Source organism: Heptranchias perlo, unplaced genomic scaffold (genome assembly GCF_035084215.1).
Source record: "Heptranchias perlo isolate sHepPer1 unplaced genomic scaffold, sHepPer1.hap1 HAP1_SCAFFOLD_156, whole genome shotgun sequence".
NCBI classification, from domain to species: Eukaryota; Metazoa; Chordata; class Chondrichthyes; order Hexanchiformes; family Hexanchidae; genus Heptranchias; species Heptranchias perlo.
In genome coordinates this window covers 81,665-107,500 of record NW_027138817.1, presented here as the reverse complement: position 1 = coordinate 107,500, position 25,836 = coordinate 81,665, and the positions used below count along the sequence as shown (strand labels likewise).

At 48.4% G+C, this 25,836-nt stretch overlaps 1 protein-coding gene across 1 annotated transcript in view; it reads left to right on the top strand.

Moving 5' to 3' along the window:
- acp2 (acid phosphatase 2, lysosomal) overlaps positions 1-25,836 on the top strand; it is an 82,245-nt gene that overhangs the window by 240 nt on the left and 56,169 nt on the right. Inside the window, exons 2-5 of the mRNA XM_067977511.1 lie at positions 1,385-1,537; positions 3,150-3,248; positions 7,928-8,014; positions 21,827-21,959. Coding sequence (XP_067833612.1) covers positions 1,385-1,537; positions 3,150-3,248; positions 7,928-8,014; positions 21,827-21,959 — 472 coding nt within the window. The remainder of the gene's footprint in view (positions 1-1,384; positions 1,538-3,149; positions 3,249-7,927; positions 8,015-21,826; positions 21,960-25,836) is intronic.

Below are 25,836 nucleotides of genomic sequence, written 5' to 3'. Positions count from 1 at the left end.
AGAGGGTCTGGAGCTGTGGGGGGGGGGGGGGAAGAGAGGACCTGGAGCTGGTGAGGCGGGGGGGGGAGAGAGGGTCTGGAGCTGGCGAGGGGGAGGGGGAGAGAGGGTCTGGAGCTGGCGAGGGGGAGGGGGAGAGAGGGTCTGGAGCTGGCGAGGGGGAGGGGGAGAGAGGGTCTGGAGCTGGCGAGGGGGGAGGGGGAGAGAGGGTCTGGAGCTGGCGAGGGGGAGGGGAGAGAGGGGTCTGGAGCTGGCGAGGGGGAGGGGAGAGAGGATCTGGAGCTGGCGAGGGGGAGGGGAGAGAGGGTCTGGAGCTGGCGAGGGGGAGGGGAGAGAGGGTCTGGAGCTGGCGAGGGGGGAGGGGAGAGAGGGTCTGGAGCTGGCGAGGGGGAGGGGAGAGAGGGTCTGGAGCTGGCGAGGGGGAGGGGAGAGAGGGTCTGGAGCTGGCGAGGGGGAGGGGAGAGAGGGTCTGGAGCTGGCGAGGGGGAGGGGAGAGAGGGTCTGGTGCTGGCGAGGGGGAGGGGAGAGAGGGTCTGGAGCTGGCGAGGGGGAGGGGAGAGAGGGTCTGGAGCTGGCGAGGGGGAGGGGAGAGAGGGTCTGGAGCTGGCGAGGGGGAGGGGAGAGAGGGTCTGGAGCTGGCGAGGGGGAGGGGAGAGAGGGTCTGGAGCTGGCGAGGGGGAGGGGAGAGAGGGTCTGGAGCTGGCGAGGGGGAGGGGAGAGAGGGTCTGGAGCTGGCGAGGGGGAGGGGAGAGAGGGTCTGGAGCTGGCGAGGGGGAGGGGAGAGAGGGTCTGGAGCTGGCGAGGGGGAGGGGAGAGAGGGTCTGGAGCTGGCGAGGGGGAGGGGAGAGAGGGTCTGGAGCTGGCGAGGGGTGGGGTGGGGGGGGAGAGGGTCTGGAGGTGGAGGTGGGGGAGGGGAGAGAGGGTCTGGAGCTGGCGAGGGGGAGGGGAGAGAGGGGTCTGGAGCTGGCGAGGGGTGGGGTGGGGGGGAGAGGGTCTGGAGGTGGAGGTGGGGGAGAAAGGGTCTGGAGCTCAAAGGTTTCAGATCCCGAGAAGATGGAGCATCGAGCCTTGATTTCAACAGCGAAGATCTTCTTCACTTCTTCACAGGATGAGGATTGATGCTGGGAAGGCCACCAATTATTGCCCATCCCGAGTTGCCCTGTGAGGTGGTGGTGGGCCTTCTCCTTGAATTACTGCAGTCCGAGTGGTGATGATGCCCCCGTGATGGGGTTTGGTTGGGAATTGACCCAATGACTGACAAAACAGCCATACCAGTGTGGGGGCACAATGCACCCTGGGTGGGGTTTCTGCTCCCATCTCTGGCAGCTGCTGGACCTCGAGGGCACGTCTGATGTCTCTTCGACCCTTTGTTCTCTCTCCGTTGTAGATTTATGTTCGGAGCACGGATGTTGACCGAACTCTAATGAGTGCCGAGGCGGATCTCGCTGCACTGTATCCTCCACAAGGACATCAGGTCTTCCATCTGGACCTCAACTGGCAGCCAATTCCTGTCCATACAGTGCCTGTGAAAGAAGACAAGGCAAGTATCAGTAACACTGGGAGGGGAGGGGAGGGGGGAGCAGTACTCCATTAGGCAGGGTCCCTGCTCCTCGATCACTCCATGGGACAGTGTGGGGGTACATTACTCACTGGGACAGGGTCCCTGCTCCTCGATCACTCCATGGGACAGTGTGGGGGTACATTACTCACTGGGACAGGGTCCCTGCTCCTCTCTCACTCCATGGGACAGTGTGGGGGTACATTACTCACTGGGACAGGGTCCCTGCTCCTCGATCACTCCATGGGACAGTGTGGGGGTACATTACCCACTGGGACAGGGTCCCTGCTCCTCGATCACTCCATGGGACAGTGTGGGGGTACATTACTCACTGGGACAGGGTCCCTGCTCCTCTCTCACTCCATGGGACAGTGTGGAGGTACATTACTCACTGGGACAGGGTCCCTGCTCCTCTCTCACTCCATGGGACAGTGTGGGGGTACATTACTCACTGGGACAGGGTCCCTGCTCCTCTCTCACTCCATGGGACAGTGTGGGGGTACATTACTCACTGGGACAGGGTCCCTGCTCCTCTCTCACTCCATGGGACAGTGTGGAGGTACATTACTCACTGGGACAGGGTCCCTGCTCCTCGATCACTCCATGGGACAGTGTGGGGGTACATTACCCACTGGGACAGGGTCCCTGCTCCTCTCTCACTCCATGGGACAGTGTGGGGGTACATTACTCACTGGGACAGGATCCCTGCTCCTCTCTCACTCCATGGGACAGTGTGGGGGTACATTACTCACTGGGACAGGGTCCCTGCTCCTCGATCACTCCATGGGACAGTGTGGGGGTACATTACTCACTGGGACAGGGTCCCTGCTCCTCGATCACTCCATGGGACAGTGTGGGGGTACATTACTCACTGGGACAGGGTCCCTGCTCCTCGATCACTCCATGGGACAGTGTGGGGGTACATTACTCACTGGGACAGGGTCCCTGCTCCTCTCTCACTCCATGGGACAGTGTGGGGGTACATTACTCACTGGGACAGGGTCCCTGCTCCTCGATCACTCCATGGGACAGTGTGGGGGTACATTACTCACTGGGACAGGGTCCCTGCTCCTCTCTCACTCCATGGGACAGTGTGGGGGTACATTACTCACTGGGACAGGGTCCCTGCTCCTCTCTCACTCCATGGGACAGTGTGGGGGTACATTACTCACTGGGACAGGGTCCCTGCTCCTCTCTCACTCCATGGGACAGTGTGGGGGTACATTACTCACTGGGACAGGGTCCCTGCTCCTCGATCACTCCATGGGACAGTGTGGGGGTACATTACCCACTGGGACAGGGTCCCTGCTCCTCGATCACTCCATGGGACAGTGTGGGGGTACATTACCCACTGGGACAGGGTCCCTGCTCCTCGATCACTCCATGGGACAGTGTGGGGGTACATTACCCACTGGGACAGGGTCCCTGCTCCTCGATCACTCCATGGGACAGTGTGGGGGTACATTACTCACTGGGACAGGGCTTGACATTGATAGCTGGCTGGCCCGGTCTCTCCTCCCATTTATTGTTGTTCTCGTTGGGCACCTCGCTGTTTTCACCTATTGTCTAACAAGAACAATGTGAATTGTTTCAGTTTCTGAAGTTCCCCATATTGAACTGCCCCCGCTATCAGAAGCTGCGTGAGGAGACCATTGGCAGCAGGGAAGTTCAGGAAAAATGTCAGGAAAATCAGGCAAGTTTGAAGGACCTGTCATTAACACATCAGTTTCTAATGTGTGGGCTTTGTGTGTGATTGTACAACGAAAGGAGTAAATTGAATTTCTGCAGCACCTTTCACAATCTCGAGTTGTCCCAAAGTGCTTCACAGCCAATGAAGCACTTTTAAACTGTCGTCACTGTTGTGATGTGGGAAACTCGGCAACCAATGTGCGCACAGCAAGATCCCACAAACAGCAATTAAATAAATGAGCAGGTAATCTGCTTTTAGCGATATTGGTTGAGGGATAGATATTGGCCACGGAGAACTATCCTGCAGTTCTTTCGATGGTGGTCAGGGAATCTTTTACACCCACCTGAGAGGTCAGTCAGAGCCTTGGTTTAACATCGGCACCTCTAACAGTGCGGCCCACCCTCAGCACTGCCCCTCCCCCCGACAGTGCGGCCCTCCCTCAGCACTGCCCCTCCCCCCGACAGTGCGGCCCACCCTCAGCACTGCCCCTCCCCCCGACAGTGCGGCCCTCCCTCAGCACTGCCCCTCCCCCCCGACAGTGCGGCCCTCCCTCAGCACTGCCCCTCCCCCCCGACAGTGCGGCCCTCCCTCAGCACTGCCCCTCCCCCCCGACAGTGCGGCCCTCCCTCAGCACTGCCCCTCCCCCCGACAGTGCGGCCCTCCCTCAGCACTGCCCCTCCCCCCGACAGTGCGGCCCACCCTCAGCACTGCCCCTCCCCCCGACAGTGCGGCCCTCCCTCAGCACTGCCCCTCCCCCCGACAGTGCGGCCCACCCTCAGCACTGCCCCTCCCCCCGACAGTGCGGCCCTCCCTCAGCACTGCCCCTCCCCCCGACAGTGCGGCCCACCCTCCCTCCTGCACGATAGTGTCAGCCTGGAATATGTGCTCCAGTCTCTGGAGTGGGGCTTGAACCCACGACCCTCTGACTCGGAGGGGAGAGTGCTCCCACCGAGACACGGCTGACGTATACGGGAGGCTCCGCTCCCCATTTGGATTGTTGTCTTTGTACGCAGGGTATATGCTTTTCCTCTCAGTTACTATGGCAATCTTTGGGCTGTTGTGTGTATTCAGGAGAGGGGGAAGCATTTCCTCTTTTCTACTTTACATTTCTGGGGGACGATAATTTAGCACCTCAGGCCAATCCTATAGGTGACCCTCTGCTCCTAATCCCAGCGTTTTCACTTGCCTCGGTATGTCGATGAACTTTACAGAGTACTCTGCAATTCAACTTCCTGGTTGTATCACAGGTCTCCATGGGATCCTCCTCGATCTTCAGTCGGCTGCAGTAACACTGCATCAAACTTTGACAGACTTTAACAGACAAACATATCCATTAAGCCGTAGAACAAATACATAATAGAAACAATGCAGCATGAATTTTACTGCGGTACTTACACGAGGCCATCTCATCAAGCAAATAACAAATAGTCATGCCTGCCACGCAAAAGCACATCTTTTTACCTCAGTGACTGTTTTCGTTGTCTATAGAGGGCGTATTGGCCCCCCCCGCCCCCCCCCGCCGCGGGCCCTGTGACGTGGCCCCCGCCCCCCCCCCCGCCGCGGGCCCTGTGACGTGGCCCCCGCCCACCCTGCCGCGGGCCCTGTGACGTGGCCCCCGCCCACCCTGCCGCGGGCCCTGTGACGTGGCCCTCCCCCCACCCTGCCGCGGGCCCTGTGACGTGGCCCCCGCCCCACGCGCCCGCCTTCTCTCCGATTCGCACTTATCAGGTTGAGAAATGCTTTCCAGAAAATAACCTGGATCAGTCAGACTTTTAACAGTCCGTTAAGCTCCAAAAACGAAACCGCTAAATTGAACACAATCCCAGCACTCGGCACAAGATGTTTGCATTTGATTTAAATGACTTGGCTCCTCCCTCGACATCTGGCTAAAACAGACCATTTGTTGTGGTCATTGTAACTGAAACAGAACTTTGGCAACATTTCTGTTGGTGAAACTGCTTCATTTTGCAGACCACAGAAGGGAAGCAGCTTCATGGGTCACAGTGTTGTGGCTGCCCCTGAGGAATAATATACACATTAGGCGGCAAATCACATTTCAATAATACAAGCTGTCAGCTGGCCCTGGGCTCAGTGGGTAACTAGGGATGAGCAATGAATGCCGACTTTGCCAGCGATGCCCGCATCCCAAGAATGAATAAATATGTTTTTAAAATGGAGCCATCCAGACCAGGGAAGTCCCAGGTTCAATCTCTGCTGTTGACCAACCTGAGCTGACCAGGGCAGGGCAGTTCCCCCAGTGTCCTGACCAATATTTGTCCCTCAACCAACATCACTAAAAAAAAAACAGATTATCTGGTCATTATCGAATTGCTGTTTGTGGGATCTTGCTGTGCGCAAATTGGCTGCCGCGTTTCAAACAACAGTGACTATGCTTCAAAAGTACGTCATTGGCTGTAAAGCCCTCTGGGACGTCCTGAGGTCGTGGGACATTGTGAAAGGTGCTGTAGAAATGCAAGTAGTCTTTTTTTTTTCTTTTTCTCTGTCTCTGACTGATCTGTTCACTCGTTCCCTATAGAGTGCCTTTGACTGTAATCTGTTCACTCGTTCCCTATTGACTACCCTTGACTGACTGATCTGTTCACGAGTTTCCTATTGACTGGCTTTGAACATAATAACATAAGAAATAGGAGTAGGCCGTACACCCCCTCGAGCCATCTCCGCCATTAAACAAGATCATGGCTGATCTTCGACCTCAACTCCACTTTCCCGCCCGATCCCCATATCCCTTGATTCCCCTAGAGTCGAAAAATCTATCGATCTCAGCCATGAATATACTCAGTGACTCAGCATCCACAGCCCTCTGGGGTAGAGAATTCCAAAGATTCACAACCCTCTGAGTGAAAAATTTTTTCTTCATCTCTGTCTTAAATGGCCGACCCCTTACCCTGAGACTATGTCCCCTACTTCTGGACTCTCCAACCAGGGGAAACAATCTGTCAGCATCTACCCTGTCAGGCCCCCTCAGAATCTTATGTTTCAATGAGATCACCTCTCATTCTTCTAAACTCCAGAGAGTGTGGGCCCGTTCTACTCAATCTCTCCTCATAGGACAACCCTCTCATCCCAGGAATTAATCTAGTGAACCTTCGATGCACCGCCTTTAAGGCAAGTATATCCTTCCTTAGATAAGGAGACCACAACCGTACACAGTACTCCAGGTGAGGTCTCACCAAAGCCCTGTACAATTGTAGTAAGACTTCCTTACTCTTGTACTCCAACCCCTTTGCAATAAAGGCCAACATGCCATTTGCCTTCCTAATTGCTTGCTGTACCTGCATGTTAACTTTCTGTGTTTCTTGTACGAAGACACCCAAATCTGTATGAATACTATTTAATAGTTTCTCACCATTTAAAAAATGTTCTGTTTTTCTATTCTTCCTACCAAAGTGAATAACCTCACATTTCCCCACATTATACTCCATCTGCCACCTTCTTGCCCACTCACTTAACCTGGCTATGTCCTTTTGCAGACTCTTTGTGTCCTCCTCACAGCTTATTTTCCCACCAAGCTTTGTATCATCAGCAAACTTGGATACATTACACTCGGTCCCTTCATCTAAGTCATTAATATAGATTGTAAATAGCTGAGGTCCAATCACCAATCCTTCGACACCCCACTAGTTACAGCCTGCCATCCTGAAAATGACCTGTTTATCATTGCTCTCTATTTTCTGTCCGTTAACCAATTATCTATCCATGCTAATATATTAACCCCAACCCCATGAGCCCTTATCTTGTGTAACCACCTCTTGTGTGGCAACTTATCAAAAGCCTTTTGAAAATCCAAATATACTACATCCACTGGTTCCCCTTTATCTACCCTGCTAGTTACATCCTCAAAATTCTAATAAATTTGTCAAACAAGATTTCCCGTTCATAAAACCACGTTGACTCTGCCTAATCATATTATGATTTTCTAAGTGCCCTGTTACCACTTCCTTAACAATGGATTCCAGCATTTTCCCGACGACTGATGTCAGGCTAACTGAATAGCGGGGTTACATTTGCTACCTTCCAATCCACTGGGTCTGTTCTAGAATCCAGGGAAGTCTGGAAGATCAAAACCAATACAACCACTATCTCTGCAGCCACTGACTGACTGCTCTGGACACTATTTCCATAGAGAGTGATTTTGACTGACTGCTCTGGTAACTAGTTCCTTATAGAATGACTTTGACTGACTGATCTTGTCACTAGTTCCCCATAGAGTGCCTTGACGAATTCACTACTTCCTGAGAGAATGGCTTTTACTGACTTGCCTTGCCACCAGTTCACTATTGACTGCCTTTGACTGACTGATCTGGTCACAAGTTCGCTCACAGGGACAGAGTGGGGGAATTAATTCTGAGGATCTTTTAGTGTTTTTGAGAGGACATTTTGATCAGTGTATCCAGATGTAATGTGGTTCTGCTCATTGACTGGGGGAATGTATAAGTGCAACAATTCAGAGAGCTCCCCCTGGCGGGGGCGTGCGACCCTCGCCCGCTCGGGAGAGCCGGCCCCCGGCGGGAGCGCACGACCCTCTCGCCCCCTCGGAGACCCGGCCCCCAGCGGGAGCGCGCGACCCTCGCCCTCTCCCGCCTAACCCTGATGTGTACAATCAATGAAGTGATGCACTTTCTGATGTGGTGATGTGTTCTGTTTACTGATGACCTGTCTAGGACTTTCTGAACATGATATCTGATAAGACCAAGTGGAATGTGACAGTGGTGAACGTGTGGAAGGTTTACGACACCCTGTCGTGTGAGGTGAGTACCACGAAGGTGTGACCATTGTGAGAGTGAGTTGTCGCCTCCCTTAGGGTTATTGCTGCCCTTTCTATCACCAGTCTGAATAGAGTTTGAGCTGGTGAGCCGTTGTTTGATTTTCGGCAGCGCCACAGGCCCGTTTGGTTGCTAGCAGCTGCTGAAACAGCACTTTGTTCGTTGAAGCAGTGTATATTTACCCGAGGACACACTCTAATTTTGCTGTTCTGGCGGTCCTTGAACTCGGTCAGTCAACCCGTGATCAGCCCACTCTTACCTTTGACCACTGTTTGTATAATAATATCCTGTGACAAATCACACTCTGTAAACTAATCCCCTCTTGATGGGCACAGTTATATCAGCCAACCGGCGCATCTCAGTCACCTATCCCCGATCCGGCTCCCTCTTCCCCCCCCGGCTCTATTTGTCTCTCTCATGTAGCTCTGTTTCTGCATCTAGGCTGCCATTTACTATCTCTGGTGAAGATTTCCCCAGTCACCTCAGCCTGAATCATTCTGACCATCTCCGCATGTAACCTTTGTGAATTGGATTAGATGCTAACTGCTGGAAAGTAGCATCATGTTCACTTCCTGCAGCCTCTCCCCACTACCCCCTCCTCTTTGCTTACCAAATTCTGTGCCTTGTCATTTTTATGAATCCTTCTGATTGTAAAGTTACTAACACTCCCAAAGAGATATGGAACCATTTTGGACTCACTTTTCTCCTCCAGCTTGAATCTCGATGATCCCGGTAAAGAATCTTCCTCCACTGGAGACGGTGCAGAGGAGATTTACTGGAATGATACCAGGGATGAGGACTTCAGTTATGTATATCGCTATTCCTTCATTGTCGCTGGGTCAAAATCCTGGAACTCCCTTCCTAACAGCACTGTGGGAGAACCTTCACCACACGGACTGCAGCGGTTCAAGAAGGCGGCTCACCACCACCTTCTCAAGGGCAATTAGGGATGGGCAATAAATACCGGCCTCGCCAGCGACACCCACATCCCATGAACGAATAAAAAAAGGGGGGAGAGATTGGAGAAGCTGGGATTGTTTCCCTTAAAGCAGAGTAGGTTAAGGAGAGATTTGATAAAGGTGTTCAAGATCATGGGTTTTGATAGAGCACAGAGGTTGGTAAAGACAGAGGGTGAACTTCTAACGGAGTGAATTGTTAACAGAGTGAGGACTTTCAACTTTGGTGAGTGTGGGAATTTGGTGCAGGGGTGGGGGAAGGAGGTGCTAAGCTAAGATTTAAACCAAGGGACTATAAACTAATCTATCAACTTTTAAAACTTAATAAAAAATACATAACATTTAATAAAAAGGCTAAGTAATTAATAATTATTTTGAAATCAAGCTAAATCCATTTACTAATTATAATCTAGATCTCAAGTGATTCTATTAGTCCTAGAAATAAACTACTGGTAAATAAAAACTAGAGATGGCGTACAGGCTGTGTGTCAGGACTGCGGTATGTGGGAGCTTGTGGACAGGAGACTGTCCCGGATTGCCACATCTGCAGTAAATATCTCTGGCTTGAGACACTCCGGTTCAGAGTCTTTGAGCTGCAATGTGAGTTGGAGAAACTCCGACACATAAGGGAGAGGGAGATAGAGAAGGAGGTCCCACAGACACTGGTCCTATCCAACAGGTACAAGGTACTTGATACCTGTGAGGATAAGGATGAAGGCTGCAGGGAGAATGCTAACTATGGCACTGTGGAGCATGAGGCAGTCCAAAGTGGGGAGGATCAGAATAGAAAGGTTGTAGTCATAGGGGATTCAATAATCGGGGGATAGATAGCATCCTCTGCAGTCGTCACCGAGCGTCCAGGAGGGTGCGTTACCTGGTACAAGGCTAAAGGACATCTCGGAGCATCTGGAGAGGAACTTGGAAAGGGCGGGGTGGGGGGGTAGATCCAGTTGTTGTGGTCCATGTCGGCACCAATGACATAACAAAGAACAAGGAGGAGGTCCTGTTAAGGGAATATCAGAAGCTAGGAGCTAAATTTAAAAAGCAGGACCTCACCGGTGGTAATCTCAGGATTAGTACCCGAGTCACGTGCTAATTGGCGTAGGGATAGACAGATCAGAAAGGTGAATGGGTGGCTGAAAGATTGGTGTGGGAAGGAGGGGTTCCATTTCATGGGACACTGGGACCAATACTGAGACAGGAAGGAGCTCGACCACTGGTTCAGGCTCCACCTGAACCGGAATGGGACCAGATTCCCAGCGGAAAGGATAAATAGGGCTGTGGAGAAGGGAGGGATCTGGTAGCAATAACAAACACCTAAAGATAAAAGAAACAGGAGATGAGTGTAAAGATCAGACCAGGGTAAGGAATAAAGACAACGTAAACGGTCAAACAAATATCGTTATAAAACAGAAGTATAAAAGGACTGTTAGAAATAAAGTAAAAGGAAGAACTAATAAAGGTGAATTATACTACCTGGACTACAATGTACGCAGCGTCCAAAATAAAACGGGGGAACTGGAGGCTATAATCTGGAGTGAGGAACCGGGTTTGTTAGGAATAACTGAAACATGGCTACAGAAAGAACAGGACTGACAACTAAATATTGCAGGATATAAGATAATCAGAAAGGATAGGGAAGGAAGAGGGTGGAGGATCTGTACTAATTAGAGATAATATAATGGCAGTAGAAAAAAGGGACATAACTAACAGAAGGATAGAAACAGAATCCATATGGATTGAAAAAGATAAGGGATTGATCACACTGATCGAGGTATCCTACAGACCATCTAATAGTGGAAAGGAGGTGGAGGAAGAAATATGTGAGCAAATATGTCAAATGAGCAAAGGACATAGAACAATAATCATGGGAGATTTTAACTACCCCCAAATAAACCGGCAAGAGGTAGAAAGTTACGGCACAGAAGGAGGCCATTCTGGCCAGCTGAATCCCACTTTCCAGCACTTGGTCCGTAGCCCTGTAGGTTACGGCACTTCAAATGCTCATCCACGTACTTTTTAAATGAGTTGAGGGTTTCTGCCTCTACCACCCTTTCAGGCAGTGAGTTCCAGACCCCCACCACCCTCTGGGTGAAAAAAATTCTCCTTAGCTCCCCTCTAATCCTTCTACCAATCACTTTAAATCTATGCCCCCTGGTCACTGACCCCTGCTAAGGGAAATAGGTCCACTCTATCTGGTCCCGTCATAATTTTATACACCGCAATCAAATCAGCCCTCAGCCTCCTTTGTTCCAAAGAAAACAACCCCAGCCTATCCAATCTTTCCTCATAGCTAAAATTCTCCAGCCCTGGCAACATCCTCGTAAATCTCCTCTGTACCCTCTCTAGTGCAATCACATCTTTCCTGAAATATGGTGACCAGAAACGTAAGCAGTACTCAAGCTGTGGCCTAACCAATGTTTTGTACAGTTCCAGCATAACCTCCCTGCTCTTATATTCTATGCCTCAGCTAATAAAGGAACGTATTCCGTAAGGTGGGTAGATAAAGAGGTACAGGAAATGGTTTTTACAATGTGCGCAGGACCCCTTTCTTACTCAGTATGTAAAAAGCCCAAAAAGAGAGGAATCACTGCTGGATCTAGTAATGGGAAATGAACCAGAACAGATCAGAGAAGTAAGCATTGGGAACAGCTAGGCAATAGCGATCACAACACAATAAGGTTTAAGATAAAGATTGAGAAGGACAAAGATCAAAGTAATAAATTAGAAAAAAGCTGATTTTCAGGAGATGAGAATGGAACTAGTGAAAATAAACTAGAAAAATGTACTGTCAGACAAAGAGAGAGAACAGCAATGGGAAACATTTAAACGGGTGATCAATAGAGTCCAAGAGAAATATATCCCACTAAAAGCAGGAACAAACTCGCCAGTAATGATACCCCATGGATGGATAAAGAGATAAGGGTAAAATTGAAACTAAAGAAAAAGGCACACACTGAGTACATGGACAGTAAAGGAGAGGAGGACAAAAGGGAACACAGAGGTTAGGGAAGAAGTTTAAAAAAGAATAATTAGGAAGGCAAAGAGAAACTAGAAAATTAAATAATCAAGGAATATAAAAAGAAATAGTGAAGTATTCTACAGACACACAAATAACAAAAGAAAAATCGGGATAGGGAAAGGGATAGGGAAAGGGATAGGGAAAGGGATAGGGAAAGGGATAGGGAAAGGGATAGGGAAAGGGATAGGGAAAGGGAAAGGGATAGGGCCACTAAGGGAAACACACGATAAACTCACAGGTAATGACAGCGAAATGGCAGAAACATTGAATAGTTACTTTGCCTCAGTATTTACCAGGGAGATGAACATGGTGGGCAGGAGATTAGAAGAAGAAGAAGAGATCAAAAAAGATATAAAGACATTTAAGATAGAAAGGGGGAGATAATTGATAAACTAATCAAACTTAGAGAGGATAAAACCCCTGGTCCAGATGGATTGTATCCGCGCATTTTAAAGAAGTTAGGGAGGAGATAGCAGAGGCGCTATTACATATATATAAAAATTCATTAGAAAAGGGAATAGTGCCAGAGGATTGGCGGACAGTTAATGTGACTCCGATATTTAAAAAGGGAGATAGAACCAGTCCAGGGAACTCTAGACCAATTAGCTTAACGTCGGTAGGAAAGATAATGGAATCTTTACTCACAGATGTAATAGAAAAACATCTGGAAACTGAAAATATAATAAATAGTCAGCACAGATTTCAGAAGGGAAGGTCATGCTTGACCAAACTTATTGAATTCTTTGAAGAAGTAACAGAAAGTAGACAAGGGTAATGCAGTAAGTGTAATATATTTGGATTGGGTACTGCATTGTAGGCTCACGACTGAGGTCAGAGCATGTGGAGTCGGGACAATTAGCAGAATGGATAGCAAGCTGGCTACAAAACAGAAAACAGGGAGTAGGGGTTAAAGGTAGTTACTCAGACTGGCGGACGGTGAGAAGTGGTGTTTCATAAGGATCGGTGCTGAGACCATAAGAACATAAGAAATAGGAGCAGGAGTAGGCCATTCGGCCCCTCAAGCCTGCTCCACCGTTCAATCAGATCGTGGCTGATCTTCAACCTCAACTCCACTTTCCTGCCTGATCCCCATATCCCTTGATTCCCTAGAGTCCAAAAATCTATCTCAATCTTGAAAATACTCAGTGACTCAGCATCCAAAGCCCTCTGGGGTTGAGAATTCTAAAGGTCCACAACCCTCTGAGTGAAGAAATTCCTCCTCATCTCAGTCTTAAATGACCGACCCCTTATCCTGAGACTATGCCCCCTAGTTCTAGACTCGCCAACCAGGGGAAACAACCTCTCAGCATCTACCCTGTCAAGCACCCTCAAAATCTTGTATGTTTCAATGAGATCAACCCTCATTCTTGTAAACTCCAGAGAGTATAGGCCCATTCTACTCAACCTCTCCTCATAGGACAACACTCTCATCCCAGGAATTAATCTAGTGAACCTCGGTTGCACCGCCTCTAAGGCAAGTATATCCTTCCTTAGATAGAATCATAGAAGTTTACAACATGGAAACAGGCCCTTCGGCCCAACATGTCCATGTCGCCCAGTTTATACCACTAAGCTAGTCCCAATTGCCTGCACTTGGCCCATATCCCTCTATACCCATCTTACCCATGTAACTGTCCAAATGCTTTTTAAAAGACAAAATTGTACCCGCCTCCACTACTGCCTCTGGCAGCTCGTTCCAGACACTCACCACCCTTTGAGTGAAAAAACTGCCCCTCTGGACCCTTTTGTATCTCTCCCCTCTCACCTTAAATCTATGCCCCCTCGTTATAGACTCCCCTACCTTTGGGAAAAGATTTTGACTATCTACCTTATCTATGCCCCTCATTATTTTATAGACTTCTATAAGATCACCCCTAAACCTCCTACTCTCCAGGGAAAAAGTCTCAGTCTATCCAACCTCTCCCTATAAGTCAAACCATCAAGTCCCGGTAGCATCCTAGTAAATCTTTTCTGCACTCTTTCTAGTTTAATAATATCCTTTCTATAATAGGGTGACCAGAACTGTACACAGTATTCCAAGTGTGGCCTTACTAATGTCTTGTACAACTTCAACAAGACATCCCAACTCCTGTATTCAATGTTCTGACCAATGAAACCAAGCATGCTGAATGCCTTCTTCACCACCCTATCCACCTGTGACTCCACTTTCAAGGAGCTATGAACCTGTACTCCTAGATCTCTTTGTTCTATAACTCTCCCCAACGCCCTACCATTAACGGAGTAGGTCCTGGCCCGATTCGATCTACCAAAATGCATCACCTCACGTTTATCTGAATAAAACTCCATCTGCCATTCATCGGCCCACTGGCCCAATTTATCAAGATCCCGTTGCAATCCTAGATAACCTCCTTCACTGTCCACAATGCCACCAATCTTGGTGTCACCTGCAAACTTACTAACCATGCCTCCTAAATTCTCATCCAAATCATTAATATAAATAACAAATAACAGCGGACCCAGCACCGATCCCTGAGGCACACCGCTGGTCACAGGCCTCCAGTTTGAAAAACAACCCTCTACAACCACCCTCTGTCTTCTGTCGTCAATCCAATTTTGTATCCAATTGGCTACCTCACCTTGGATCCCGTGAGATTTAACCTTATGTAACAACCTACCATGCGGTACCTTGTCAAAGGCTTTGCTAAAGTCCATGTAGACCACGTCTACTGCACAGCCCTCATCTATCTTCTTGGTTACCCCTTCAAAAAACTCAATCAAATTCGTGAGACATGATTTTCCTCTCACAAAACCATGCTGACTGTTCCTAATCAGTCCCTGCCTCTCCAAATGCCTGTAGATCCTGTCTCTCAGAATACCCTCTAACAACTTACCCACTACAGATGTCAGGCTCACCGGTCTGTAGTTCCCAGGCTTTTCCCTGCCGCCCTTCTTAAACAAAGGCACAACATTTGCTACCCTCCAATCTTCAGGCACCTCACCTGTAGCTGTCGATGATTTAAATATCTCTGCTAGGGGACCCGCAATTTCCTCCCTAACCTCCCATAACGTCCTCGGATACGTTTCATCAGGTCCCGGAGATTTATCTACCTTGATGCGCGTTAAGACTTCCAGCACCTCCCTCTCTGTATTATTTACACTCCTCAAGACATCACTATTTATTTCCCCAACATCCATGCCTTTCTCAACCGTAAATACCGATGTGAAATATTCATTTAGGATCTCACCCATCTCTTGTGGTTCCGCACATAGATAACCTTGTTGATCCTTAAGAGGCCCTACTCTCTCCCTAGTTACACTTTTGCCCTTTATGTATTTGTAGAAGCTCTTTGGATTCTCCTTTGCCTTATCTGCCAAAGCAATCTCACATCCCCTTTTTGCCCTCCTGATTTCTCTCTTAACTCTACTCCGGCAATCTCTATACTCTTCAAGGGATCCACTTGATCCCAGCTGCCTATGCATGTCATATGCCTCCTTCTTCTTTTTGACTAGGGCCACAATCTCCCGAGTCATCCAAGGTTCCCTACTTCTACCAGCCTTGCCCTTCACTTTATAAGGAATGTGCTTACCCTGAACCCTGGTTAACACACTCTTGAAAGCCTCCCACTTACCAGACGTCCCTTTGCCTGCCAACAGACTCTCCCAATCAACTTCTGAACGTTCCTGTCGAATACCATCAAAATTGGCCTTTCCCCAATTTAGAATTTTAACTTTTGGGCCAGACCTATCATTCTCCATAGCTATCTTAAAACTAATGGAATTATGATCACTGGTCCCAAAGTGATCCCTCACTAACACTTCTGTCACCTGCCCTTCCTTATTTCCCAAGAGGAGGTCAAGTTTTGCCCCCTCTCTAGTCGGGCCATCCACATACTGAATGAGAAATTCCTCCTGAATACACTCAACAAATTTCTCTCCATCCAAGCCCCTAATGCTATGGCTGTCCCAGTCAATGTTGGGAAAGATAGGGCGACCAAAACTGTACACAGTTCTCCAGGTGAGGTCTCACCAAAGCCCTGTACAATTGTAGTAAGACTTCCTTACTCTTGTACTTCAACCCCTTTGCTATTTGCTTTCCTAATTGCCTGCTGTACCTGCATATTAGCTTTGTGTTTCTTGTACCAGGACACCCAAGTCTCTCTGGACACCAACATTTAATAGTTTCTCACCATTTAAAAAATGTTCTGTTTTTCTATTCTTCCTACCAAAGTGAATAACCTCACATTTCCCCACATTATACTCCATCTGCCACCTTCTTACCCACTCACTTAACCTGTCTTTGCAGTCTTTTTGTGTCCTCCTCACAGCTTACTTTCTCACCTAGCTTGGATACATTATACTTGGTCCCTTCATCTAAGTCATTAATATAGACTGTAAATAGCTGAGGCCCAAGCACCGATCCTTGCGGCACCCCACTGGTTACAGCCTGCCAATCTGAGAATGACCCGTTTATCTCAATTCTCTGTTTTCTGTCCGTTAACCAATTCTCTATCCATGCTAATAAGTTACCCCCAGCCCCATGAGCCCTTATTTTGCTTAACAACCTTTTATGTGGCACCTAATCAAAGTTATCTTATCAACTTTATCCACCAACTAGTGGGAAGGAGATAGAGGAGCAAATTTGCAGGGAAATTACAGAGAGGTGCAAAAGCCAGAGTAGTGATAATGGGGGACTTCAACTATCCTAATATAGACTGGGTTAGTAATAATATAAGGGGCAAAGATGGGGAGGAATTTTTGAAATGTGTTCAGGATAACTTTCTCGACCAGTATGTTTCTGGCCCAACGAGGAAGGAGGCATTGCTGGACTTGGTTCTAGGGAATGAGACGGGCCAAGTGGAGCACATGTCAGTGGGAGGGCATTTAGGGAACAGCATTCATAGTATCATAAGGTTTAGAATAGCTATAGAAAAGGACTCTGACCACTCTAAAGTAAAAATACTCAATTGGAGGAGGGCCAATTTCAATGGGATGAGAACAGATCTGGCCCGGGTAAATTGGAATGATAGATTGGCAGGCAAAACTGTAATTGAACAGTGGGCGGCCTTTAAAGGGGAGATGATTCAGGTACAGACAAGGTACATTCTCACAAGGGAGAAAGGTAGGGCAACTAAAGCCAGAACTCCCTGGATGACAAAAGAGATAGAGAGTAAGATGAAGCAGAAAAAAGCGGCATATGACAGGTGTCAGGTTGATAACACAAGTGAAAACCAGACAGAATATAGAAAGTTCAGAGGGGAAGTGAATAAGGAAATAAGAGGGACAAAGAGAGAGTATGAGAATAGACTGGCAACCAACATAAAAGGGAATCCAGAAGTCTTCTACTGGCATGTAAACGGTAAACGGGTAGTAAGAGGAGGAGTGTAAGAGCCTTGGTAAAGGAAGATATAGCTAAGACATTGGATGGGCTAAAAATTGATAAAGAAGAGGTACTAGAAAGGCTATCTGTACTTAAAGTAGATAAGTCACCCGATCCGAATGGGATGCATCCGAGGTTGTTGAGGGAAGTAAGGGTGGAAATTGCGGAGGTACTGGTCATAATCTTCCAAACATCCGTAGATACGGGGATGGTGCCAGAGGACTGGAGAATTTGCAAATGTTATACCCTTGTTCAAAAAAGGGTGTAAAGATAAACCCAGCAACTATAGGTGGTTTTAGAAACGACAATCCAGGACAGAATTAACAGTCACTTGGAAGAGTGTGGATTGATTAATAAAAGCCAGCATGGATTTGTTAAAGGCAAATCGTGTTTAACCAACTTGATAGAGTATTTTGATGAGGTAACAGAGAGGGTTGATGAGGGCAATGCGGTTGATGTGGTGTATATGGATTTTCAAAAAGTGTTTGATAAAGTGCCACATGGTAGGCTTGCTATTATTGCGGCCCATGGAATAAAGGGGGCAGTAGCAACATGGATACAGAATTGGCTAAGTGACAGGAAACAGAGAGTAGTGGTGAACGGTTGTTTTTCGGACTGGAGGGAGGTGTACAGTGGTGTTCCCCAGGGTCAGTGCTGGGACCACTGCTTTTCTTGATATATTTTAATGACATGGACTTGGTGCACAGGGCACAATTTCAAAATTTGCGGATGACACAAAACTTGGAAGAGTAGTGAACAGTGAGGAGGATAGTGATAGACTTCAAGAGGATATAGACAGGCTGGTGGCATGGGTGGACATGAGGAAAATGAAATTTAATGTGGAAAAATGCGAGGTGATGCATTTCGGTAGGAAAAATGAGGATGGGTTATATAAACTAGTTTCCTTTTGTAGGGGGGGAGCTGGTGTGTGTCAGCTTCACCTCTGACTTCTGAGCGGTCCGAATCGCTCCCACTCCCTGGGTTCTAGACCTTGGACTTATTTGGGGGTTGTGCCAAAGTGCAGCAGACAACCGATTTTGGTGCAAGAAAAAAAACTGGGTTTATTGAAGTCACAAATGAACTTATAACATTAGGATAACACTGAGATTATACAGACATACAAAGTACACTTAGTTAAGAATGGGGAGCACATGGCATAACGAGGGAAAATCACCCTACTAATCCCCTTACCCTTGTCCCATCCCCAAAACCTAACTAAATTGAACTAGGAGAGGTCAGGGATCATGCTCACCAACCAGGGTTCCTTGACAGTTCGAAATCCAGCCAGGTAAGCCGGTTACAGTTTTGGGGTCCGCTCTTTGTGTCCTCTGGGCCCTGCCGTCCCCACGTGGTCCTGGGTCTGTGGAATCTGCGAAGGTTCTTCAGTTGGATAGAGTCTGTTGGTGCGGTAAGGCGCAGTTGTGGGTGGGCGATCTTCGTGGAGGGCTGCGGTTGCGCCTTTTTGCTGCTCCAAAACTGCTGTTTAAAACCTGTTCCAAAACCAACTTAAATCCTGCTCCAAAACTGCTGTTCCAAAAACAAAACTGCCTAGAACCTGCTCCAAAACAAAACCTTTTTTTCTTCGTAACTGGTGGCCCAGTTATATTGTTTTTTTTTCGAATTTCTTATCTGAATCCAAATCAAGGTTAGTTCTTTGTCCGATTATGGTGGGCTTCTTCAGGTGATTGTTGGCTTCCTGTCCCCGTTACTAGTCTTGAACTGAAAGCCATTGTATATGTGAAGTATTGATGGGTTTGCATAATTGCATTGATTGCTACCTTCCTGCTTTAGTAGTTAGTAGCGATAATTTATGCAAGGTTTTGATGGGCTTTAGTTTCGTGTAAGATGAAGTCTTTCTCTGGGTTGATTGTTTTAAAGGGAAGAATGCTTATTCTGTCTTCTCTCATTGTCTGGTTTTCAGGCAACAATCCACACTGCACCCAACAAGCCCGGGCATTTCATAAAAGTCCAAAAGTTATATCCTTGTTGATGATATGAAAAAAATGTGGGAATTTTGAGAACCCTTCACTTTTGAAGGCCATGATTGAATATAAACTACTATAATTCTAAAAGGGATAGAGGAACAGAGGGATCTAGGGGTATATGTGCATAAATCGTTGAAGGTGGCAGGGCAGGTTCAGAAAGCAGTTAAAAAAGCATACGGGCTTTATAAATAGAGGTATAGAGTATAAAAGCAAGGAAGTCATGATGAACATTTATATATCACTGGTTCGGCTGCAACTGGAGTATTGAGTCCAGTTCTGGACACCGCACTTTAGGAAGGATGTGAAGTTGTTAGAGAGGGGGCAGAAGAGATTTACTAGAATGTTTCCAGGGATGAGGGACTTAAATTACGTGGATAGATTGGAGAAGCTGGGATTGTTCACCTTGGAACAGAGAAGGTTGTGAGGAGATTTGATAGAGGTGTTCAAAGTCATGAAGGGTCTAGACAGAGTAGATAGAGAGAAACTGTTCCCATTGGAGGAAGAGTCAAGGACCAGAGGGCACAGATTTAAGGTGATTGGCAAAAGAACCAAAGGTGACATGAGGAAAAACTTTTTTACACAGCGAGTGGTTGTGATCTGGAATGCACTGCCCGAGGGGGTGGTGGAGGCAGATTCAATCATGGCCTTCAAAAGGAAACTGGATAAGTACTTGAAACAAAAAAAATGTGCAGGGCTATGGGGGAATGGGCGGATTGCTCTTGCATCGAGCCGGCGCGGACTCGATGGGCCGAATGGCCTCCTTCTGTGCTGTAACCTTCTATGATTCCATCAACCATTGTTGTTCACAATTTACATAAACAATTTGGACTCTGGAATCAGAAGTACAATTTCAAAATTTGCGGATGACACCGAATTGTGGGATATATTTAATACTGAGGAGGACTGTGACAAAATACAGGTAGACTCTAATAAACGTGCAGAATGGGCATGTAATTAGCAAATTAATTTCAATATAGGTGTGAGGTGGTACATTTTTGTAGGAAGAATAAGGAGGCCACATACTGCTCGGATAATAAGAGTCTAAATAGGGTAGAGGATCAGAGGGATCTGGGGGGACAGATACACAAATCACTAAAAGTAGCAACGCAAGTTAATAAGGTCATAAAAAACCAAACCAAGCACTGGGGTCATTTCTAGAGGGATAGAATTGAAAAGCAGAGAAGTTATGTTAAACTTGTATAGAACCTTGGTTAGACCACACTTGGAGTATTGTGAACAGTTCTGGTCTCCATATTATAGAAAGGACATAGAGGCACTGGAGAAGGTGCAAAAAAGATTGACTCGGATGATACCAGAACTGAGAGGTTATACCTATCAGGAAAAATTGAACAGGCTGGGGCTCTTTTCTCTAGAAAAGAGAAGGCTGAGGGGTGACCTGATAGAGGTCTTTAATATAATGAAAGGGTTTGATAGGGTAGACGTAGAGAAGATGTTTCCACTTGTGGGGGAGACCAGAACTAGGGGTCATTAATATAAGATAGTCAATAATAAATCCAATCGGGAATTCAGGAGAAACTTCTTTACCCAGAGAGTGGTTAGAATGTGGAACTCACTACCACAAGGAGTAGTTGAGGCGAATTGCACTAAGGGGAAGCCAGATAAACACATGAGGGAGAAAGAAATAGAAGGATATGCTGATAGGGTTAGATGAAGTAGGAGGGAGGAGGCTCATGTGGACCTCTTAGGCCGAATGGCCTGTTTCTGTGCTGTACATTCTATGTAAGATCAGGAGAAACTGTTTCCACTGGCAGGAAGATCGGTAACCAGAGGACACCAATTTAAAATAATTGGCAAAAGAACCAGTGGGGAGAGGAGGAGAAATTTTTACGCAGCAAATTGTGATGATCTGGAATGCACGACCTGGAAGGGTGATGAAAGCACATTCAGTAGTAACTTTAAAAAGGGAATTGGATAAATACTTGAAAAGAAGAAGCTTTTTGAAAAGTAGGGCTATGGGGAAAGGGCAGGGGAAGTGGGACTAATTGGATAGCTCTTTCAAAGAGTTGACACAGACACAATGGGCCGAATGGCCTCCTGTGCTGTAAGATTCTATGATTAAGACCGACTTCATTTTACCCCTGCCTTTCGCTGTCCACACTCCAGTAAGATCCCTGGTCTCCATGGCATCCCACCCATCGTCCTCAAGAGCTTCCCTCCAAACTAACCCCATTCTACTCCACCTCTTCAATCTTTGACTACCTTGCCACCTTTCCTTCTCCTTGGAGATTTGATCATGTTCCCCCATCCCTGCTAAAGCTGACCCCTTCACGCTTCGACCTCTTGTCTATTCCCCTTCCTTTGTACTTTCTAAAGTAATAGGAGCTGCCCTTAACTCACCAGTCGTCCATCACCGAAACTTCTGGCTTAATACCTGATCAGCAGGATGGGTTTCAACATGGCCTTTTCCTGAGTTATCCACCTTCTGGAGCTCTGCTCTTCAGCACATTAATTTGGATTTTGATCTTAATTTGGCAGAAAACTCACAATTTCTCACCACCTTCCTGGGCGACACCAGAAGTGATCGATCGTCTGAGAGAACTGAACAACTTTGGCTTTGAAATCCTCTTCCGACTTCATAAAACACAGGAGAAATCGCGGCTCCAAGGGGGTGAGTGAGGGTGAGGGTTTGGGGTGAGGAGTGAAGAGGAAAAGAGGAGTGAGTGAGGGCGAGGGTTTGGGGTAAAGAGGAAAAGTGAGGGCGAGGGAGTGAAGAGGAAAAGAGGAGCGTGAGTGAGGTTGGGAGTTTGGGGTGAAGAGGAAAAGAGAATGAGTGAGGGTTTGGGGTGAAGAGGAAGAGTGAGGGCGAGGGAGTGAAGAGGAAAAGAGAAGGAGTGAGGGTGAGGGTTTGGGGTGAAGAGGAAAAGTGAGAGTGAGGGCGAGGGAGTGAAGAGGAAAAGAGGAGTGTGAGTGAGGTTGGGAGTTTGGGGTGAAGAGGAAAAGAGAAGGAGTGAGGGTTTGGGGTGAAGAGGAAGAGTGAGGGCGAGGGAGTGAAGAGGAAAAGAGGAGTGAGGGTTTGGGGTGAAGAGGAAAAGTGAGGGCGAGGGAGTGAAGAGGAAAAGAGAAAGAGTGAGGGTTTGGGGTGAAGAGGAAAAGTGAGAGTGAGGGCGAGGGAGTGAAGAGGAAAAGAGAAAGAGTGAGGGTTTGGGGTGAAGAGGAAAAGTGAGAGTGAGGGCGAGGGAGTGAAGAGGAAAAGAGAAGTGCGAGACGGAAGCAGCGAGTTCACTCAGTAACAAAGCTGCAGGAACCCTGCAGGGTGACCGCAGGTCCATACTGGGTAGTGCCCTGCTTCAGGAAGGTGGCTGGCTGGCTTCTCCTCTCCCTTATGCCACCTGTCATCCCAGCCAAGAATGCAGCCAGGCAGCCAGACACTCAGTTGCGTCGAAGCTCCTCTGAGGCCAGCAGTGAGGAGGGGCATAGATGTGTTTGCACTTCTGACATCCTTTCCTATCGATCGGGCAGCCACTGGCTTTTGCACCTGCCTCTACCCCTGCCCACCCCCCCCCCCCCCCCCATGATGAGAAAATTCATATTTTGGTTTTCATAATGTTCATAGAGAGGACTGTGGCATTGAGTTCTAATTCAGTGTTGTTTTTAAAACAAAATGTATTTGCATAGGTTTTAACCAGAAAGGCCACTGACTCCAAGCATTGAGTATGCTGATTTTTTTTTTATTCGTTCATGGGATGTGGGCGTCGCTGGCGAGGCCGGCATTTATTGCCCATCCCTAATTTCCCTTGAGAAGGTGGTGGTGAGCCGCCTTCTTGAACCGCTGCAGTCCGTGTGGTGACGGTTCTCCCACAGTGCTGTTAGGCAGGAAGTTCCAGGATTTTGACCCAGCGACAATGAAGGAACGGCGATATATTTCCAAGTCGGGATGGTGTGTGACTTGGAGGGGAACGTGCAGGTGGTGTTGTTCCCATGTGCCTGCTGCTCTTGTCCTTCTAGGTGATAGAGGTCGCGGGTTTGGGAGGTGCTGTCGAAGAAGCCTTGGCGAGTTGCTGCAGTGCATCCTGTGGATGGTACACACTGCAGCCACAGTGCGCCGGTGGAGAAGGGAGTGAATGTTTAGGGTGGTGGATGGGGTGCCAATCAAGCGGGCTGCTTTATCTTGGATGGTGTCGAGCTTCTTGAGTGTTGTTGGAGCTGCACTCATCCAAGCAAGTGGAGAGTATTCCATCACACTCCTGACTTGTGCCTTGTAGATGGTGGAAAGGCTTTGGGGAGTCAGGAGGTGAGTCACTCGCCGCAGAATACCCAGCCTCTGACCTGCTCTCGTAGCCACGGTATTTATATGGCTGGTCCAGTTCAGTTTCTGGTCAATGGTGACCCCCAGGATGTTGATGGTGGGGGATTCGGCGATGGTAATGCCGTTGAATGTCAAGGGGAGGTGGTTAGACTCTCTCTTGTTGGAGATGGTCATTGCCTGGCACTTATCTGGCGCGAATGTTACTTGCCACTTATGAGCCCAAGCCTGGATGTTGTCCAGGTCTTGCTGCATGCGGGCTCGGACTGCTTCATTATTTGAGAGGTTGCGAATGGAACTGAACACTGTGCAGTCATCAGCGAACATCACCCTTTCTGACCTTATGATGGAGGGAAGGTCATTGATGAAGCAGCTGAAGATGGTTGGGCCAAGGACACTGCCCTGAGGAACTCCTGCAGTAATGTCCTGGGGCTGAGATGATTGGCCTCCAACACCCACTACCATCTTCCTTTGTGCTAGGTATGACTCCAGCCACTGGAGAGTTTTCCCCCTGATTTCCATTGACTTCAATTTTACTAGGGCTCCTTGGTGCCACACACAGTCAAATGCTGCCTTGATGTCAAGGGCAGTCACTCTCACTTCACCTCTGGAATTCAGCTCTTTTGTCCATGTTTGGACCAAGGCTGTAATGAGGTCTGGAGCCGAGTGGTCCTGGCGGAACCCAAACTGAGCATCGGTGAGCAGGTTATTGGTGAGTAAGTGCCGCTTGATTGCACTGTCGATGACACCTTCCATCACTTTGCTGATGATTGAGAGTAGACTGATGGGGCGGTAATTGGCCGGATTGGATTTGTCCTGCTTTTTGTGGACAGGACATACCTGGGCAATTTTCCACATTGTCTGGTAGATGCCAGTGTTGTAGCTGTACTGGAACAGCTTGGCTGGAGGCGCAGCTAGTTCTGGAGCACAAGTCTTCAGCACTACAGCTGGGATGTTGTCGGGGCCCATAGCCTTTGCTGTATCCAGTGCACTCAGCCGTTTCTTGATATCACGTGGAGTGAATCGAATTGGCCGAAGACTGGCTTCCGTGATGGTGGGGATATCGGGAGGAGGCCGAGATGGATCATCCACTCGGCACTTCTGGCTGACGATGGTTGCAAACGCTTCAGCCTTGTCTTTTGCACTCACGTGCTGGACTCCGCCATCATTGAGGATGGGGATGTTTGCAGAGCCTCCTCCTCCCGTTAGTTGTTTAATTGTCCACCACCATTCGCGACTGGATGTGGCAGGACTGCAGAGCTTTGATCTGATCCGTTGGTTGTGGAATCGCTTAGCTCTGTCTATAGCATGTTGCTTCCGCTGTTTAGCATGCATGTAGTCCTGAGTTGTAGCTTCACCAGGTTGGCACCTCATTTTTAGGTACGCCTGGTGCTGCTCCTGGCATGCTCTTCTGCACTCCTCATTGAACCAGGGTTGATCCCCTGGCTTGTTGGTAATGGTAGAGTGAGGAATATGCCGGGCCATGAGGTTACAGATTGTGCTGGAATACAATTCTGCTGCTGCTGATGGCCCACAGCGCCTCATGGATGCCCAGTTTTGAGCTGCTAGATCTGTTCTGAATCTATCCCATTTAGCACGGTGGTAGTGCCACACAACACGTTGGATGGTGTCCTCAGTGCGAAGACGGGACTTAGTCTCCACGAGGACTGTGCGGTGGTCACTCCTACCAATACTGTCATGGACAGATGCATTTGCGACAGGTAGATTGGTGAGGATGAGGTCAAGTAAGTTTTTCCCTCGTGTTGGTTCACTCACCACCTGCCGCAGGCCCAGTCCAGCAGCTATGTCCTTCAGGACTCGGCCAGCTCGGTCAGTAGTAGTGCTACCGAGCCACTCTTGGTGATGGACATTGAAGTCCCCAACCCAGAGTACATTTTGTGCCCTTGCTACCCTCAGTGCTTCCTCCAAGTGGTGCTCAACATGGAGGAGGACTGATTCGTCAGCTGAGGGAGGACGGTAGGTGGTAATCAGCAGGAGGTTTCCTTGCCCATGTTTGACCTGATGCCATGAGATTTCATGGGGTCCAGAGTCAATGTTGAGGACTCCCAGGGCCACTCCCTCCTGACTGTATATCACTGTACCGCCACCTCTGGTGGGTCTGTCCTGCTGGTGGGACAGGACATACCCAGGGATGGTGATGGAAGAGTCTGGGACATTGGCTGAAAGGTATGATTCTGTGAGTATGGCTATGTAAGGCTGTTGCTTGACTAGTCTGTGGGAC